General features: G+C 38.6%; 1 protein-coding gene across 5 annotated transcripts in view; it reads left to right on the top strand.

Moving 5' to 3' along the window:
• The window catches only part of TJP1 (tight junction protein 1), a 76,278-nt gene that overhangs the window by 21,943 nt on the left and 34,341 nt on the right, over positions 1-19,994 (top strand). For all 5 annotated transcript variants that reach the window (XM_082321324.1, XM_082321323.1, XM_082321322.1 and 2 more), the window contains exons 2-8: positions 8,523-8,579; positions 15,559-15,683; positions 15,898-16,000; positions 17,454-17,733; positions 18,315-18,418; positions 19,173-19,341; positions 19,704-19,848. In XM_082321324.1, coding sequence (XP_082177450.1) covers positions 8,523-8,579; positions 15,559-15,683; positions 15,898-16,000; positions 17,454-17,733; positions 18,315-18,418; positions 19,173-19,341; positions 19,704-19,848 — 983 coding nt within the window. The remainder of the gene's footprint in view (positions 1-8,522; positions 8,580-15,558; positions 15,684-15,897; positions 16,001-17,453; positions 17,734-18,314; positions 18,419-19,172; positions 19,342-19,703; positions 19,849-19,994) is intronic.

Genomic DNA, 19,994 nt, shown 5'->3' with positions numbered 1-19,994 from the left:
GTCAGAAGGGAGCTCTGGAGATCATCTAGTCCAGCCCCATGCTCAAAGCAGTGTCAGCAACAGCAGGTTGCCCAAGATCTTGCCCAGTTGAGTCTTGAACACTCCAAGAATGGAGATTCCACAGCCTTCCTGGGCAGCCTGCACTGCTGTTGGACCACCCCAGAGGTTTTAAAACAAACCAACCAAGCTGGTAACACCTGATTGGAATTTCCCATTCCAGGTTGTGTCAGTTGCTGTGAAACTGTGGTCACAGCTGTGTACACCTAATGAGCTTCACTTGTATACTTCAATATAGCTCATTTTACTTTGACTTGAGGCTGCAGTTTGAACTTTTATGTTAACAGGGCTGGCTTACAAACTGCCCCTGGCAGCTGCTGTCAATGGAGTCGAGATGAACTGATGCAGGTAGAAAGGACCACATACATAAGCGTAACATTTGCACAAGTGTAATATGAGGGAGAGGGGTATTTTTGTGGATGGAAACTAGTGGGAGGGCAGTGTGTGCTACTTAAGCAGTTACTTGCACTAAAAGAAGCGCTTTTCAAGTTGCATCCTGAGATTTAAAGAATTAAAATATCATGTTGAATTCCTTTAAGATCTTGTTTTTGAAAATATTTGAAAAAAAATCAGATCTGAGCTAAAGTTGATCTTTAAATAAAGAGAAGATAAATACTTTCAATTACATATTAAAAACTCTACTCTTGTTTTGGAATCTCTGTCCTCATAATACTGACCTAGGTCAGTATAGTAGAGAAATGACTTAAAATAAAACCAAAAGCAAAGTGCAAGCTATCTGTGCTTCCCTTGGGTAACATCACGGGGGGGGGGGGGGGGGGGGGGAGGGAGAGAGAGAGAGAGAAACATGGCTTACTACGTCAGTTTTTAGCCTTTCTGTTCTGTTGTGATTTTGGTTCCATTTTGCTAGCATACTGGCCTGGAGTAGTGATCTGTGAAACGCTGCTTGCCAGTGCTTTGGAATTTGTGATCCTACATGATTTTACTGCCAGCTGGAAAGCAAAATGGAAAGAAGCAAAGCAGACAAGGATCCCAAATTCTAAAGCACAGTTTTCCCACGCCTTAGAGATCACGAAGCTAGTAGGCTTTGCTTAGCTGCTGGCTGATACTGTTACCAGGGTGTTTGAGTGGTACTCTTCATCTGAAGTAACTTGACCTAAGATCATTTGAGATGTATCTGCATTTGGGTCTTACATTCTGGTTTGTTTTGCCTTCTTATTCCTGAGTGTCAGCCTTCTGCCATTCAGGGATAATGGTATTCACTAGACCTGTATCATAAGAGCTTCTATAAATACTCAGATTTAACTGGATCTATAATCCAGTATTTAATTATTTCACTAAAATGCAATATCCCCCCAAATTTCTGCATACTGTTCTTGTTTAGGGCTTTTTTGGAAGGAGGGTCTACCATTTTTTGTATTGAGCAGCAGCAAAAATGACAAAAAGGTTTTATGACCCTGGGAGATAAGAGTTGTCTGTAATGTGTGAGGCTTGGACTTGAGAGGCCATTCTGGAAAAGTGAGTCATGCTAAAAAAGAAGTTGGGTATTACATGGGATGAGTTAAATACTGAGCTACTTTTTTTAGTTTGGAGAGAATAGTACTCAGAAGTCTGAGCAAAAATGTCTTGCAGAAAAATTAATCAGGAAAACTAGAGGGGACTTTTTAGATACATGCAGTATCTGTGTGTTCAAAATGCAGCAAGTAATCTTAGGAATTTTGGAGCAGGAAGCAGTGGAAATTGTATTTAGTAAGGTAGTATCCCATGGAGCAGTATGTGGTTGTGGAAGGATAGGGAGAATTGAGCAGAATGGTGAAACAGCCTAGCTATTATTAAAAATATATATAAATAAATTAAGTTTAGTCCTAGTTTTTCTTCTCAAGGATGCTATTCATGACGTAAAGGTGACTTCTGTTGTCCAGACAGTAGGTATGTGCTATTGTAGTAGGGACTTTGTACTTCTAGATTGATCTAAGTAAAATTAAATTCCTTTTATTAACATGCAGTGTTGAGAATTCTGTATGTCTTTTTTTTAATTGGATTGCACATTGTCATCTGAAGACCAGCTTTAATAATGGTGTCTTTTTTTAATACAGGCTTTTCATGAGGTGGCCTGTTGAATATAGACAAGGGTTTGGGAGGAGTAGAACTGGAGTAGAACTCTTGATTAGAGCTTAGGATCCATGCAATGTATGAAATAGCTCCCCCCCCCCCCCCCCCCCCCCCAAATGAACAAAAAAAAACCCCAAAAACAAACAAACAAACAAAAACCAAAAAGTGACGTGCACTGCTTTACTTTTAGGTGTTTAGTACATCTGCTTGAGAGAATAAGGTTAGTATTTCTGTTTCCAAACTAGATAGTCAATGTCACATGGATGTACATTCAGACAGAAGACGAGACTAAAGACTAGCTTCTTAGCTTCAGTGATGAATGAGAATTTTTTTTTTTTGTACAGATCTCACAAGAGAATGCTTTAGTGGGTGTTTTCTCCTCCACTTAGCATTGCTGTGTAAAAGAGATGATAAACAAATAGCATTAGGTGCACGTTGTTTGTCTCTGCAACAGTCCCTGAGCTGTTCTGTCTGATGTCTTGAGTCTTTTCTCAAAAATACTTTCAGGGAAACAGTCTTTCCTCCTTGCAAAGAGTGATGATCAAGTAAAAAACCAAGGATATAGGCTGCTTGCAAAGTCTAGTACAGAGATACCACAGTTCTGAGTGCAAACAGCCAGTTTTAGCAGTGTGCAGTTTGCTGCATTTATCCTGCCTCGGAGTACCCTCCTCTTTGGCTACACTTGCTCTAGTAGTTGGCTTCCAGTATTTGAAATAGCTCAAATATCTCTAAGGTACTCTGTAGAGTAGATGTGGTGCATTGGTATGTGGTACAAAGACTGTGTAAGACAAAGCTCTCATTTCAATTGATAAAATTGGTCTGATAATAGGATTCTGTCCTAATGGCACTAATTGCAGGGGAACAACTGTTAATAAAATAGATTTTTTTTTTTAAAGTCAGCTGAGGGCTTTTGTGATAAGACAATTGGAGGCAATCTGCTGGAATTTAAGGTGGCTGTAGTTTCACCAGGCAAGGACAAAGGTGAGTGTCTGCAGGAAGTCTTCTTGGTCCGTGTTGGAAACAACGTGCTGCTCCAGCTGAGTGCTGAAAGATGCGCTGTGTAGGAAAATGACCTCTTCATTCCCTGCTCTGGGCTGGCTGAGGAAGACTCAGTTTTCTTTTCTGAACTTCCTCAGGAAGATGTTTGTTTTGGATATTGACTTTGATTTTTTTTTTTTTTTTGAGTCATTGATAAATATCACCCCCTAGATACAAGAATTTCTGCAGGTTCGTTGGGTAACAGTTGCAAATGCTGATCATTACAATAAGCACTTTTAATTCTTGTTCCCACGAGTGCAATCAAAATGTATTGATTCTGCATTTAACCTTTAAAAATTTGAAGTTCAGTAGCATCCTACTGCTGAAGTGGACTTCCCCAAGAATAACTGAGAATTAATTTTAGAAGCCAAATAGAAATGCAGCAAGATAGATAAGGCGTATGAATGTCTGGTGTGTCCTTCTGAAGAGATTGACTCTAAATATAAACTTATTTCCTTCTTTTGATACAGCCCCTTACCAGTTCTTCTTTCTCTCTCTTTTATTTTTCTTTCTTTCTCTCCATGTCTTGAATGAGAGAACTCTGTCAAGGTTGTTATGATTTTATCAGGACAACTAGGAATGTTTTTAGATGTCGGCATTTTATTGGAAGTAAGGTATACACAAAAGCTACAACATGAGGCTGCAAGCTTAGAGCAAAGATAGTGTTCTTTGTATGGTTGAGTTTGTGATCTGGTCATTCGATTTCTTGTAGTTTGCTTGCTGTGGTTGAAAGGGTTAGAGCAGGGACTTGGATCCATCACAGATAGCTTTCCTCTCTATTGTGTTTTGCGGAGAATGGAAACAATGTGCCCCCTGAGGTAGCAGGAATAGTTGCTTCATTTTATTGTCTGCAGGACAGCTGTCAATGCTGATCTGCAAAACCAGGTTTGTAAAGATACTAGAAGTGCTTTACTGCTTCCCACGGTAGGTTACTCTTGTGTTGGCCAGAGGAAAATCTGAAAATCTACCTGTTCTAAGGTAGATACCTAAATACGATTTTCTGTGAAAATGTAGTAGTCCCGTTGTTCGTGAAAAATGTATGGAAATATGTAACAACAGTAGATATTTAACACTTATTGTTTATTTATAGGAAATTACTGTTGACTTTTACTAAGAAATAAGGTGATTGAAAATTCCTTTGACCTTGTGTCAAAACTTGATCATAATTGAGCAAAAAAACTGCTTAAAATCTAACTTGTCATTCTTTACACACTTCTTATGAAAAGCAGTTCAGTTAAAACAAAGATAATTCCTCTAGTAAGTCCCCCTAGACTTGCAGAGAAACATTGGGAAGCAATTCTGGCTTTGATTTCAAGAATACGTAGGAGCTCTGGCCTTAGTCCAAGCTCTTCCTGTAGGTATAGAAGTTTAAAGAAGTGTTATCCTGCAAGAAACTTTACCTCAGGAACCCTGCATTATTCTAGGTGGAAAGTACTACTTTCTGTGGCTGTTGGTTGAGTCTTTCCAAGTGTGAACTTGAACTGTCTTCTCAAGCCTGTGGGTGGCTGCAGTGCTGCTGCTGCTAACAGCTTTTCCAACTGCAGTAGAGGTAAACTGAGCAATGCTATTTGCAAACATGACAGCATTGCTCAAACTGGTAGCCAGCAAGACTTTATCTTCACGATGCTTGAAGGAAAAATCTTGATGCATAAGCACAGGATTAATCCATTGGGGAAATTCAATCTTATGTATGTGTGCATGTGCCCAGATGCATGTGTGAAGGTAAGAAAGTTGTATGAGTAAAAGGCATGTTTTTAAAAAAGAAAAATAAAAAGCCCAGCCTTTGAGAAGCAGGAAAGAAATGTGGTGAGAAGGGGAACAAAAAATGTTTGTTGTTGTTTGAAGGACCCTTTGAAAGGGAGCTTTCTGGAAAGATGTTTACTTTGATATGTTTATATCTCAGGGCAATTTCAAAGATGAAAAAGTTGAACAAGATTTGATACTTCCAAGATTCTGAGCAAATGATAAGTTGCGTTACTTCCATATTGATGAATTGCAATGTCATGTATGACTTTATCCTTTAAATAATAATAATAATTAAAAAAAACAAAACCACAAACACATCCACTTGTGAGATATAGAGCTGGGAATGCTACTAATTGTCTGTATGAGTGTTCAAGATGAGCTTAAGGAAACTCTTCATTTTAACAAAGCATAAACATAAGTCTTTTTTTCTAACACAAGTCATGATACCATCATTCTCTTTCTATTCTTAATACATGTAGAAAACCGTAGATAATATAGACATAGTATCTGGAGTTTGCAAAGTTCAAATGCTGTCAGTTGTCCACTTGCATTTCAAAGATACTTAATGGTCTCTGTTAAGTTACTCTAACCCTAGACTGTAGCGTCTTAGTATTCTCATATATTCCTAGTTTCTGGGGTGTTAGGCTGCATGTATTTCTCCGTTCCTGCTGAGTCACCTTGATTTCCCCTAAATCGGTGGTGGGTAACATTTGGGGTACGAAGCTTGGCACCAGCAGTCAGCAGAGCTGGCACCATCACTGTAGACCTACATTGTCTGCCCCCACCCCTTAATTACAACCAGTGTTTGCCATTTCTAGAGACTTGGGAATTAAGTCCTTGAAAGATTCTTGAAATTCAAATGTTGCATGAAAAATGAGTATGGTCTAAGAGCAGCATCCCAACAGGGACCTCGACTGATGGTAGCATAAGTTCGTTCTTTTGCCTCATTTGTCAGTGCTTAGTAGGATGAGTACCTTCACAGGTCTTCATCAAACTTCTTAGTCTTTTTTGAGTGAATGCAATTCTTTACAGATGAGAAACTAACTCACGTAAGCAGTTTGTGTCAAAGCCAACAACTCGCCTCAGGCTGCCTTTGAACTGCTTTCACTGTTCTTGATTGGACTGTTTGGGCATGCAGAAAGAATGAAAATAACATATTACTTGGTTTGCTGTCTAACTAATGGATATTTGATGTTTCTTAGTCTTGTGAATTTGAAATGAATGTATTAGTAAGATCTAGGGGAGGTGATAGTAATAGATGAGTAGAGGAGATGGTGTGAGCAAGAAAATGGAGAACAACAAGCAAAGAAATTGGAGAGACTGAGCTTCTGCAGAAAGGAAAAAGGCATTAAAAATGGGCAGCCCCTGTCAGTAGATTGAGCAGTGAGCACCCTGTCCAGTTTTAGAAAGGCTGGTGAGTTTATGTGGATGGTTTTTTTGGGAGGGTTGTCTTGGTTTTTTGTGAGGTAGTAAGTCTTCTCACAGTTCTCAGAAGCATGTTACATAGGTCATTTCCATTTTTCTTAGTAATTGCTTGGCTATTCTTGTTATTTTATCCCACTCTGACTCTGGGATTGCCAGTTCTCCCAGATCTAGTGGGAGCGGTGCTTAGCTGGTTAAACTGGGTTTTATCAGTCTTTGCCAGAACCAGTTGTGTTTGCACTGTGTTCTGTGTACCAAGCTCCAACAGTGGGGCGCAAGAACTCCATTGAAATCTGGTACCTTGTTAGCCAAGTGGCTCAAACTGTGCTGTGCAAAAGCGCCTCTGACTGCCAATGGAGTGTTGTACCTGTGTGGCATTGCCAGGACAAATGCAATAAATGAGACAGGTTAACTTCTTTGTTGATAATTGCAGATAGAAATGAGGCAGCCCATTTAAATTAAAATGTGAATTGTGACTTTGCAGTCCTTTATTGGATGCCTGTTGCACCTTTTTCTGAACAGGAGCTACTTAAAGCTTTTTCTTTTAGAAGTTTACTTGCAGAGGTAATTCTTCACTTGTTGATGAGACATTTAGCCTGAGAAGCTCTTGCCAAAACTAAGACAGAATGAGAGCATCAGAAATAGGGAAGAAAATCAGTATTCATTAACTGTTTAGCAAGCAAAATGTTCTGTTTTGTTTCAAAGATGGCTTTGTGTGTGTAAATTGTTAGTATTTTAATGTATATTTGGTCTACTTTTAAAAAGCTGGAGACAAATAATCTAATTCTGGGGTAGAGTAGAAGCAATTTGTAATGCAAAGGAGTAACATTTGGTACTGAATGGAGGGGGGAAAAAAAGCTTTTTGAATGAAATATATCCCAATTAAGTTGCACCAACACTTTCAGGAGAAGTGAACCCTGAAAGAGAAATGAACAGTAATGTAGCACATCCTAACAGCTGAAATTAGAGCACAAAATGCGGAGGAAAAAAAACCCACAGCTTTTTGGGTCATGAGAAGAACTCACTTTTTAAACCTAGTTGCAAATTCTGATGTTACAAAATTGGATAAAGTTTTCAGAGGTGTTGATTGTGAGAGTAAACACTCCTGCTGCTGTTCTCTGTTATAATACAGGACTGGATTAAAAGCTAGGAGTACTTTTTGGTGTAGTGGCTGAGTTACTCTAACTGAAACAAATTAAGAGTAAAGTAGATTTTCAAAAAACCAACACTCCCATATTGTAGAGATGTTCATGTTCTGATTCTGTTCTTTAGTTAGTGGATTGCTTGCTTATGAGAGGGGAGGGTATGGAGCAAAAAACATGGGGCACTCCCTCTGGAAAGGTAGAAGATGTAGCAGCAGGATAGCGGGAGACTTCATGCTGTTAGCTATGTGTCTCCTGCTGCCTGTATGCCTGTTTTCAAGCCTTTGGCTCTGCTAGTTTTTCCTCCCTCACACCATCTTCCCCTTTCCAAATGTTTGCTTGTCGTGGCACATTAAGTAGTGCAAGTGTCTGCTCTTTTAAGCAGAAATGCAGGTATGTAAATATTGTCATAATGTTACTGTTTAATCTAGTTCCCTTAGAGAGCACCTCCTTTATTTCTGCAGTGCTACTGTTCACCAAAGAAATTAGTCTATGCTAAACAGTGGAGTCTGTTAGAAGTGACCTGTATGCATAATACAGTAGCACAGGTACTGTAATCTATAGCTGGGTGTTGATGAATTGGTGTTAATCTGCATACAGTTAGAACAAGGGAAAGGAGGATGTTCACAAAAGTATGAAGTATGTAAGTTAGAATACAAACACAGCTGATCACAGTGGAAAACTGAAAGTGGGCCTTGGACCAGCTTTATTTACTGTACTTAATGAGCAACCAAGAGAGCCTACATCACAAATGCTTCTTGTAGTCCTTAAACTTCTTTGTAACTTGAAGTTCTGAAATATATAATGATTGGAAATCTATTTTGCCTATTCTTCCGCCTGCCTTCCTTCCCTAGGAGCACAGGAAGTTCAGATGTGACATATAAAGACAGGAAATGTGTAACAAATGAGCCAGCCCTACTTCTCTGTAGCTATTCAATATGAATATTAATGTTACTTTTGAGTGTAAGTTGCTACTTGTGGTATTATATAGTTGTTTAGGCTTCACTGTCAGTAGCTGTACTAATCTTCGGGTTTTTTCTTCCTTAGAGCACAACAATGGAAGAAACAGCTATATGGGAACAACACACAGTGACTCTTCACAGGGTAAGTTCATACAATTGGTTGTGTGTGCCTAATGCAGGATACTGGTAGCTTTTGAAAACAATAGGAAAAAGCCAGATGTCAGGAAGTAAAAGAAAAGGAAACTGTCATATTCCTTTGTTTAAATTTAGATGTGTTGTAAAAGCTCTATTTGATAGTAGCTCTATTTGTTTGTTGGGTTTCAGAGATAAGCCTGCCTACAAATAACCATGCCAGAAACAAAGCTGTAGGTTGCTCATGTATGTAACTGAAAGTAGTTAGAAAGCTAAGTGTTCATTAACAGTTGTGCCATAACTATACTTAAATGTTTTAAAACTTTATTTGCAGGGGCATAAAACAATGCAGTTAAGTAAAACAAATGTGTTCAAAACTGCCTTAGTTGCTTGCCACTTTCTTCAATTAGTGATTTTGGGTGGTCTGAATGTGCACCTTACACAAAGGAGTGTGTACTAGGAATCTGTGAATAGAAAGACAGCTTTTACATTTAGACTCACTCTTCTCTTATTTGAGTTACTCTTAAATTAAATTGATTTCTGATGTAGCTATTGTGAAGCTGTGCAAGAGAGGCGATGAGGAATGAATTGTTTAGGGGAAGTCAGAACAAGGTGGGATGCCATTTCTGGCAGCAGCTTAGTATTAAAGTGCCCATGGAATCATGGCCCAAATAGCTATATTTATTCCAACAAAAGGGAAGTGTACAAGACTTTTCTCAAGGGAGCAAGTTATATCATTTGCCTTCAGTTCTTCAGCATAGAATGAAGGCATTTTAGAATTGTAGCACTGATCAGGTGAATGGACCTTTGTGACTGAAAATGTGTACAAATAGATCAGCTGGTCAGATAAAATGTTAATTCTCTGTACAAACCTATTATCTGTTGATTCTAACGAGTTTAATGTTGTTGATTCCAAATAACCATTTTAGTACCTACCGTCTTAAGAAGAGAGCAGTTATGCTCAGTTTGACCACAAGGCTGTCTAACGAAGTACCCTGTCTCTAACTGCAACCATGTGTTGAAAGAAAAGTATAAGTAAAACTAAAAATGTGTAGTGGTATTTATCTAGGCTACTCTTCAAGCTTCCAACAAGTTCTTGAGCAAGAAGTATTATTTCTGTATATAATTGCCCTTTATGTTTTATTCTTGAAGCTGTCCCGTCACCCCTGGAACCTGTGTAGACCTAAAGTTCTTTACTCATATTACTGATTAAATCAGTACTGTCTTATATTCAAAAACAAACAAAAAATGCTATAGCTATACAAGATTGGCTAGTAGACTTGGTGATAGCTTAGTTTCTCTTGAAGGGGATATTTTTCTGGTTAAGTGGAGCAGTAACTTCATAGAATCATAAAGGTTGGAAAGGACCTCTGAGATCGAGTCCAACCGTTAACCTGCCAGGTCCACCTCTAAACCATGTCCCTAAGTACCATGTCCACACATATTTTGAACGCTTCCAGGGACTGTGATCGCACCACTTCCCTGGGCAGTCTGTTCTAATGCCTAACCACTCTCTCCATGAAGAATTTTTTCCTAATATCCAATCTAAATCTCCCCTGGCACAACTTGAGGCCATTTCCTCTTGTCCTGTCGCTTGCTACCTGGGAGAAGAGACCAACCCCCACCTTGCTACAACCTCCTTTCAGGTAGTTGGAGAGAGCAATAAGGTCTCCCCTCAGCCTCCTCTTCTCCAGGCTAAACAACCCCAGCTCCCTCAGCCGCTCCTCATAAGACTTGTGCTCTAGACCCTTCACCAGCTTCGTTGCCCTTCTTTGGACACGCTCCAGCACCTCAATGTCCTTCTTGGAGTGAGGGGCCCAAAACTGAACACAGTACTCGAGGTGCGGCCTCACCAGTGCCGAGTACAGGGGCACTATCACCTCCCTGGTCCTGCTGGCCACACTATTCCTGATCCAAGCCAGGATGCCAGTGGCCCTCTTGGCCACCTGAGCACACTGCTGGCTCATGTTCAGGCGGCTGTCAACCAGCACCCCCAGGTCCTTTTCTGCCAGGCAGCTCTCCAGCCACTCCTCCCCAAGCCTGTAGCGAAACCTGAAAATGATGAGTTCAGTCAGTGTGCAGAGGAATAATGAAATGCTGCGATATGGTGTTGCCTTGAACACATTTTGACATAATAGGTAGGAACTAGAAATCATGTCTTTGGTTGTGCTTGCAGCATAGTCTGAAGTCCTGGTATAGTATAGAAGTGAAAATGTGATTTGATTATAACTTTGATTATGATATTTTATGTGCCAAACTTCTGCCAACTGTACTGGTTTAACTGTTTTGTTAGCTGAATAAGTATCTCTCATTTAGATGTTGAAGGCTGATGACATGTGCCGTTAATAATTCTGATAGCATTAATTTAGCCAATTAAAAATGAACAAACCATGTTTTCTGTCTGCTAGATAACAAAACCAAAACTCTTACGCTAATGTTAAGCAAATTGGTGCTTAGAATTTATCCTTAGTGCTGGGAAGAAGATTGAGGAGAGCGACTGTGTATTTGATTGTGGGGTCTTTGATTTTGCTTTTTATTTGTGACATTCTCGTAGTGTTAGATCATCAAGTAAATGAGGTTACTTCAGTTTAGTCAGAAGGAGTGAAATGCATCCAGATCTCGGTTATCCTCAAAGATATCTAGAAGTTAATAGAATTGGACTAGACTCGAAATGCCACTCTGAGTGGATGTGGAATATTTTGTGTGAGTTTATCTGTTCCACTTGGCTGATGTACAGAACTGCTAGAGACCATCTACTGTCAGCCACACAAAAAACATTTTGAAGAACTGAACTTGCTTTCTCTAGTGAGGCACGCTAAAGTCCCTCTGGTTTTGGCTTGGCTGAGGGCAGTAAGGTGGCTGTGAATGATGGAATAAATGACACTTAACGTGCTGAATTTCTACAGGGTAGATGCAAGTCAGGCTTCATATTATACTGGCTTCCTGTTTTACTGGTACGCCTGTGAAGCTCTTGGGATTCACCAAACTTTTGTATGTTCTGTCAGTATTTGCCTTCAGAAATGAGCCTAGACAAGTCATGGGAAGAATCTGATCCGGAATAGATTTGTTCAAAACCTTAGTAAGTGCCCCCTGGGAGAGGCAGAGAAGTCTGGAGTTGGTGTCAGTCTAGATCAGCTCTTGTCTCTTCACAAGTACCTGCTCAATGGCAAGCAAATCTGTTGTCCCTCCAAGTGCCCCAAAGAAACTATGTAACCGTGGTTTCTTTTTCCATTTTAATTCATTTTTATTAATGGTATTTGATCAAACTTAGTTAATAAGTAAGGACCGCTAACATCTCTTATAATGAGCAGCCTTAAAAATAGGGGGGAATGCAAGTAGTTTGTTAGCTGGCACATGTGTGTATTAGCAAAGCTACACAGAATATTCTTGACTACATTTATTCCTGTTTTGAGACTCATTTTTGTCCTGTTGGTAATTCCAGCACTGCTGATTTTACTTTAAGTCTGTGCTGTTCTCTACTGTAGCACCGTTGCTCCTGTGTATGGCAGAGTAGGATTCCTTTAACTCTTCTTGGGCTCCATAAAGGTAGCCAAAACTGTAAAAACAAAAAGCAGTTTTGGTAGTAATCATCAAATTTTAGGAAAGTAGATATCAATTGTATGCAATTTCTTTCTGAAGAAAAAAAAAAAAAAGGCCGCATTAGTGTGTACTATATAAGGTATTCTATCTGTGTAGTCTACTGATTAGCTTCTTTAACATGTCAGTGTCTGAGGTATTAAACATTTTAAAAATGTTTCTGCTTTGTTTTAGGGGGCAGTTACTGATTTATAAACCAATTAATGGCAGTTCAGAAGTGTTGTTACATAGCTTGAAAAGATACGTTTTCTTTCTTGAATGTGTTTTGATTCTGTAATGGCCCTTTAAAAAGGGAATAATATGATATACAAACTTTAGAAGATAAGCCTTACAAAAGAGAAGGGAGTGCTTTACATAGGGAGTTCTTGTTGAAGAATGCAGCTTTGCGCAGTTCTTTTCAACGGTGTCTTTCTTTGACCTTTACTTTCCAGAGATGTCATTACAAATTAGGGACAGAGTATACTTAATCCCTGTAGTTGCAGTATAGATGTGTCAGTTCAGGCACTTTGATTTGGTTCAAACATAGGATTTTTTTTTTTTTAATCCGTCTGCTTTAGATATCTTAGAAAATCTGGAACAGCATATAAGCAGTCTGACCGTGCTGTGATTTAACGCAGTAGTTGATTAATCGCAGCACTATAGTCAAAAGACTTATTAGAAACTTTTGGGGCGAAGGAGAGGCTTGAACTTCTAACCAACACTTTCTGTTACCTTTCTTTACTACCCTTCCAACTTCCTGGACTGCTACTTAGCTCTTAAGAGATTGAGCCAGTCTCAAGTTCAGTTAAAGCCTATCAGGTAGCTACAGTTTATCTTTTATTGAGAAACCTTCTGTTTTTATATACTTAACTGCAAAAGACTTTAAGGAGGAACCATGTACTTTGTATATTATGTGGATTTCTTCATACTTGGAACTCAAGTTCTGTGTGTCTGTGTTAGATGTGGCTCCTCCCCCAAAGAACAGAAACCAGGTATGTACATACTTCTCTGCTTCTCCTATGCTGCCTTACTGTGGGAGAGCAAAATAGTACAGTAGTTTTTTTTTCTTGTGTTGTCACTGCAACATCTGACAGGTGAATTTGTGATGTGGCAGATTTGTTTTACCATGCAATTTTAGTTAAGATACATGTTTATTTCTTGTATAATCTGTACTGATCAACATCTTGCTATTTCCAGACATGTCTAGGAGCTAGACTCAGTTTTCTGAGGGTAGTTCAGTTTATCGTTTATCTCAAGATAAACGATGATGGTAGGCAGCAGGATAAAATGAAAAGTAGTAAGCTGAGGTTTACTGGAAGGTTTCTTATTTGAGCTCTTAAATTTTGAGAAAGATTTAGGGTTTGATTTGAACTTTCTAATTTGGAGTATTTCTTAAGACTTTGGTTTATGTTATTGGAGAATCTTTATCTGACTTGTGGTCTTTTTTGACTGCTCTCTGTATATGAGACTGCATTGTTTTGGGACTTCTTGAAAAGAAGAACATTGAAGTGTGAAATGAGTCGCTTTAATACTGGTGATTTGGTTTGCAAATCTACTCTAATAAAATAGAATGGCAAGCAGCAAGATAAGGTTTGCAGTGAGTTTCTGCATATCTGCTGGCCTTAGCCTGATGATTGTATTTCTTTCCATGAGTGGAGAAGTATGAGAAATTTTTTTGTTGTTGTTTATGGTGTAAGGAAAGATAAAGAAAATTTAAATGAAGTTTGACATAAATATCTTTGTTATCTCTCTTCTCCATTTCCTTCCCCACCCAAATATAGTGCAGACTGAATTCTGTTTTAGAGTAATGGAAAACTGAAAGATGAAGCAGTGGCATGAGAAAGGGGAAATATTACTGTTTTGAAAGCGGGTTTTGTTACATATTTCCATAGGCTATTATATAGTCTCTTTGTCAACTCTTTGAAAAATAAAACTCAAGGAAAACCTCAGCTCTGGTCATAAGTAGTCATTATGATCCTTTAGACTGTCCTCTTGCATGGCACAGGGCTTCACTTAGTAATTCTTGAATCCCAGACATGATTTCTGGTTGATCTGGCTGGAATGTGTCTTGAAAAGATGTCCAGTCTTCCTTTAACGAATTTAAATGAGTGTAAAAGAAGCAGTAAGGTGTAGCCCTCCCCACTCCCCCACACTTGTTAGACCAACTTATTTCCTTCATACCTGGCAACAGTATTTGCTAACTGTTGAAATCAGTTTCTGAACAGTGAATCTCCAAAGCTTTGGTTTAATACTGTAGGGTCCTATTCACTGCTTACAGGCTAAATCCAGACCATCTTTTTATGACCTCTGTTTTGGGGGGGAAATAGGAAACAGGTTTTTTGAGCAGTAATTACTGTCCAAAAAGCTGAATGTCATGTGTCTTACAGCCAGATGCAGACTGCCATGTTGCTTCCGCTGTCACTGTAATGTTATGAAACTCATTGCTAAAGCTGGGTCATGTTTGTTGAAAAGTCTGAAAAAGAAGGGGATAAGTCTGCCAGCATGGAGCGTATGCTGTGTGAAATGGAGAGGAGGAATTGACTGAAACCTGGTCTTTTCATCCAGTGACTGTATTTTGCATAGTTGAAAATTTCAAAATAAATTCTTGAGCAAAATACAGGATTTAAATGGTAATATCCTTCTGACAGTGTTTTCTGGGCAGTGATGGAAGAGCTAGATAGTTTGCAAATCAGTTATATTTAGAAAGTTTGTTCGTTCCCCCCCCCCCCCCCCCCCCTGCTTCCAGGCAGAAATGTAAGCATCATTGTTTTATCTTGAAATATCTAACGGGAATAACTTTTCAGAGGCATTGACCTTGCTGTAGTGGCAGGTCACCCTAGAGGGAAAAGATTGAAGCAAATTACTTTTGTTAAGATGCAGATGATTTGCAAGTGCTGACAAGGTTTTGATGTATTTAATGGTACAAGTCATCTTGGTATTATTCCTAAGAACTGAGCCTGCAGTCATACTACTGTGTGCTGCGATCCTGTCAGTTCCTGAGCTATTAGAGGTCAAGCTGGGTAAATACCATAATGTGAAACCTCAAAGAAAGTGTTGCAGGAGGTGATATGGGTTTGAATTGTGGTATAGTATGTTGGGCTTACTGAAGATTGAGGTCTTACTGATGACCACCTGAGGCCCAGGCCATAAAAATGCACATGGGAACTCTAATATTTTGCTCTTGGGAGAGATTGGGTAGTTAGTCTGAAACTCTGCCTTCTAAAGGTGCGTGTGTGTTTATTTTTAATGTGTCTCCTGTTCTTGGATTGCATGGCATTGCATGGCTCTTTGATCCTTCTTTCTTACAAAAAGTCATGTTCATCCCATAGGACCTTTTTGTCTTTGACACAGGAATGTGAATTGTGACCATGTAAATATTAGAAAGTAAAAATATTTCTCTTGTTACGTTATAGGCCCCTGGATTTGGATTTGGTATTGCAATATCTGGAGGAAGAGATAATCCTCACTTTCAGAGTGGTGAGACCTCAATAGTTATTTCAGATGTGCTGAAAGGAGGGCCGGCAGAAGGACTGCTACAGTAAGTCCCAAACTATACCTGGATTCTGATTTTGTGGGCGTTCATCTTTGTCAGTGGTAGCTTAATTTCCTAATTGTTTTGCTCTCAAGGTATCTCTCTGTAACTGTTTGTATAGTAGGTTTATAATACAGGTAGTTTGTTCAGGGGCACCCATTCCCCAGTATTTTCCCCTTGGCATAAAGTATTTATACTGTGCATTATGTTTTTCATTTAGAGAAAATGACCGTGTTGCAATGGTTAATGGAGTTTCAATGGATAATGTCGAGCATGCATTTGCTGTTCAGCAGTTGAGGAAAAGTGGGAAGAATGCCAAAATTGTAAGTGAATGTCTCGAAGATTTAAGCTTACTTAAATTCCGTAGAGCAAAAGTGAAATGGTGTAATGTCTGCTATGAAATACATGCATGATGCAAGGTACTTGAATAATACCTGTATGATGCTTCAGGTTTAAGTGATGATCATGACATGTTTATCGTGTGGGTCACTCAAAATTTTTTTTTAAAAGGTAAATGATGATGTTTGGGTGGTGTGGCACTGGATACTTCAGACTCCTTTTCTTTATGGTAAAGCTTTTCTCAGTTTGCCAAAAGCTCAATTCTCAGCTTTGTTTATTATTTCTTTGCTTTCTTGAGTGCACTTTTATCAAGTTTTTCAAAGGCTGGTGTATGCTGAAGGACTTTGCCCACTGTTCAGGCACTAACATAGTTCTTTTTATGCTCAGTAAACAGTTTGCCAAAATAAAGTATAATTACCTTAATTCCTATAATTTTGTAGGCTTATTCAAAGTGGTTGGTTTTTGAACTTTGCAAAACAGAACAGGTCATCACTAAAGGGTAGTAATCCGGCTTTCTGTAGAAGTTTGAGATTTATGTTACAAAAAATAGAACACAAATGCACAATGTTTAATGATTTCTTAATTCAGGAAAACAGGCTTCTGGGGCTTGTAGAAAAGCTTTTGTGCTGACAGATTCCTAGTGCTCTTGTGTGCTTTAATACAGCTGCAAAAAATTGTGTTGTGCATTGCATTTGTAGATTTAGCAATTCTTTGAAGCTTACACAAAACAAAATGTGTGGCAAGCTGTGCAGAGCTTTCAGTATCTTAAGTATTTGGTGTGTAGATTCGTGCAGAGAAAAGCAATTAATGAAAACTTTATAACTTGGTTCTGTTCTGTAACACATAGCAAATAAACCTCTAAACAGGGTTGAGTGTTATTCTGGAAACAGCTGTCTACGTTACTGCAAACCAACTCTGAACTTTCAGTGGGAATGTTCCCCTTCCTCTGTGGCTTGCGTAAACATTGCTTTGGAAGATTGGGAGGCTTCAAACTTGAGGGGAATTACTGTCAATAACACACTGAGTATACAGTAGATTACATGTTAGCAAAAGAAGTTTTTAGCAGTGCCAGTAACTGATTTGTGGGTTTAAGCAAAGAGAGAGGACATTCAAATATGCAGCTCTGTGAAGACAGAATATTGCGTTATGCTATGATGGCTGTTATCCTTTTGCCACTTTTGCAGAACCAATAAAGGACTAAAACAGCTAGAAAAACAAACATACCTCTCCCCTCAAAAACAGGTTTCTAGTAATCTGTATTGATGAGTCTCCTGTATTAATTGGATGGAATTTTGTAATGAGGGTGGAAGAACTCAGAGCATTCACAAATACATCTGTATGTTTTCTTTTGAGTTTTGGGATTAGCTTGGCTTCTGACGTTTAGTAACACCATTAGAATTACACAGCCAGAGGCTGATATCTAGTGTTTGGTTGTAGACTATCCGAAGGATGAAGAAAATTCAGATTCCAGTGGCTCGACCAGAACCTGAACCAGTGTCTGAAAATGAGGACGATAGCTATGATGAAGAGATACACGATCCAAGAAGCAGCCGTGGTGGTCCAAGTGCCAACAGAAGGCATGAGAAGAGCTGGGTAAGAGATCGAAGTGCTAGCAGAGAGAGGAGCTTATCACCGAGATCAGACAGAAGGTCGGTTACTTCCAGTCAGCCTGCAAAACCTACCAAAGTAACACTGGTGAAATCGAGGAAAAATGAAGGTAACTTGTGTGTAATTCTCTTGCTGAGACTTCTGTTGGTTTTTAAAGGCCAACTGCTTCAGTTAATGTTGTGTTAAGGGCTTCATGGACTGTGTGAACAGTGCTGTTAACAGTTTTGTTTGCCTATTTTACCAGTAGTAAAAACTGCTATTGTATTTCTCGTGATATTTTTCATATTCCAAAATACATATGCTTAATTAAAGGCAAAGTATTATGTAGTGTAAAAAAAATCACAACTATGCATCTGACATCTGGTAGTCAGTGGCTACATACCTTCTGTATACTTTAGTTGAGTCTTCAGTGTCTGTCTTGTTTGAAAGAGAAGATTGTAGGTAGCATCTAAATTAAGCTATTGGAGAACAGCTATGATTACAGGCAGAGTTAAAAAGAAATTGATATAATGGTAAATCCATAGTGTAATTCCACTGCAGCCCTTTATGTGTCAAGTTCGCTCTCCTCTTTGTGTTTCCAGTGTAAATGTTGTTGTGTAAAGCAGTGTTGTAAATGTTCAGATACCTCCCTCCTTTTTTTTACTGTAACTTCATCAGTTTTCTTTTTTCTTCTATTGCTGTTATATAAAGAGTATGGTCTACGGTTGGCAAGCCACATATTTGTGAAAGAAATATCACAGGATAGCCTGGCAGCAAGAGATGGCAATATTCAGGAAGGAGATGTTGTACTTAAGGTATAGTAAATGGTGATGGTGTTTGTTCAAAGGGAAAAACTCATTGATACAACTGTTCTTAGAATTAGCTATCTCTTAATAGCATAGTTGTTGTTAGTAGAAGATGTAGTTTTTCTTATTAAATTACCTCAAAGTTCAATAAATTTAAGTATAAATCAACCACTCTAAGGAAAGGAAAATTTATAAAGCCTTCCTGTTTTTTGGTATTATTCCCCAGGCGTTACTCAGACTAATAGTGCCTACTGTAAATGCATAATTGAAAGCATTTGGGATGGTACAAATCTTTGGCCCTACGTGCTTAGTTATACAATATAATGTTGTGGAATTGTGCTGTTGAGCAACATTAGAACTTGCCTTCAGGTTAAATTTTGATTTTTCTAGAAATAAATATACCCAGGGATTTTTAATTCATACTAGCAATTTTTATTTCAAGGTACTGCTGTAAATGTGTCAGTGCAGAAAAACATACCATTCCTTACTCTGCTGAGTATAGCAGTGCTGGTTCAAAAAACATAACTAATATTTTTAAAATTTTGTATTAGTGGTAGAGGCTTTGTCTTTGAAAGATGAAAATAATTTTCTATATTATGTTATAGTTTGGATGAGCCCAATAGTCTTCCATTGTATTGTAGTAATTTGATAAATATCTGTAGCTATTTCTAAATATCATCAGATAGAAAAACACTGTCTTTACTGGAGATTCGCTATTTTTTTTCAGTAAGTTTATATCTGCTCTTTTCTTACTCTATTCCAGATAAATGGCACAGTGACGGAAAATATGTCCTTAGCAGATGCAAAAACACTAATAGAAAGGTCAAAAGGCAAGTTGAAGATGGTTGTTCAGCGAGATGAACGAGCTACACTGTTGAATGTCCCTGATCTTTCTGACAGTATTCATTCTGCTAATGCTTCAGAAAGAGATGGTGAGTATAAATAAACTTGATTTCCAAAGGGAGAGAAGAATTCCCAGTGTTGTGAAGATGTGAAATACCTAAGTGGGATGAGAGGGTGGGGAGGAGAAGGGTTAAGAGTAAGATTGCCATGTGGGTAAATTCTTGTTTGAATGGGATTGAAATCCGCATCTTCAGAAACAGTGGAGAAAAAGATACAGTTCCTATTCTTGCAATTGTTCTTTCAGGAGTATTAAGTTTAGTTGTTTTGAAATAATAAACGTAGATTTAACATCTTCATAAAAATTTTCTACAAAAGCTTATTTCCATTTGAGCAGGTCATGCCACCATTTTAATTACAATCATTTCATGAAAAAACAACTTTTATTTAACAGACATTTCAGAAATTCAGTCGCTGGCATCAGATCATTCCAACCGATCACATGACAGGCCCCGCCGCAGTCGTTCACGATCTCCTGACCAGAGGTCAGAGCCTTCAGACCATTCCAGACATTCTCCACAGCAGCCCAGCAACGGCAGGTGATGGCAGCATTGTATTATTTTTAAATCAACTATTTAATGTGACGTATAAGTCGTAGGAGTGCTTGGGTTTATACGGTGTGACAAATGTGATGCAGAGCTATGGTAGTAGTAGTATGGCATTCTTTCTCTCAAGAGATGCAGCT

Source organism: Platalea leucorodia, assembly GCF_965183815.1.
Source record: "Platalea leucorodia genome assembly, chromosome: 9".
NCBI lineage: Eukaryota > Metazoa > Chordata > Aves > Pelecaniformes > Threskiornithidae > Platalea > Platalea leucorodia.
The sequence above is the reverse complement of the archived record's forward strand: the minus strand, read 5'-3'. Positions and strand labels throughout refer to the sequence as shown.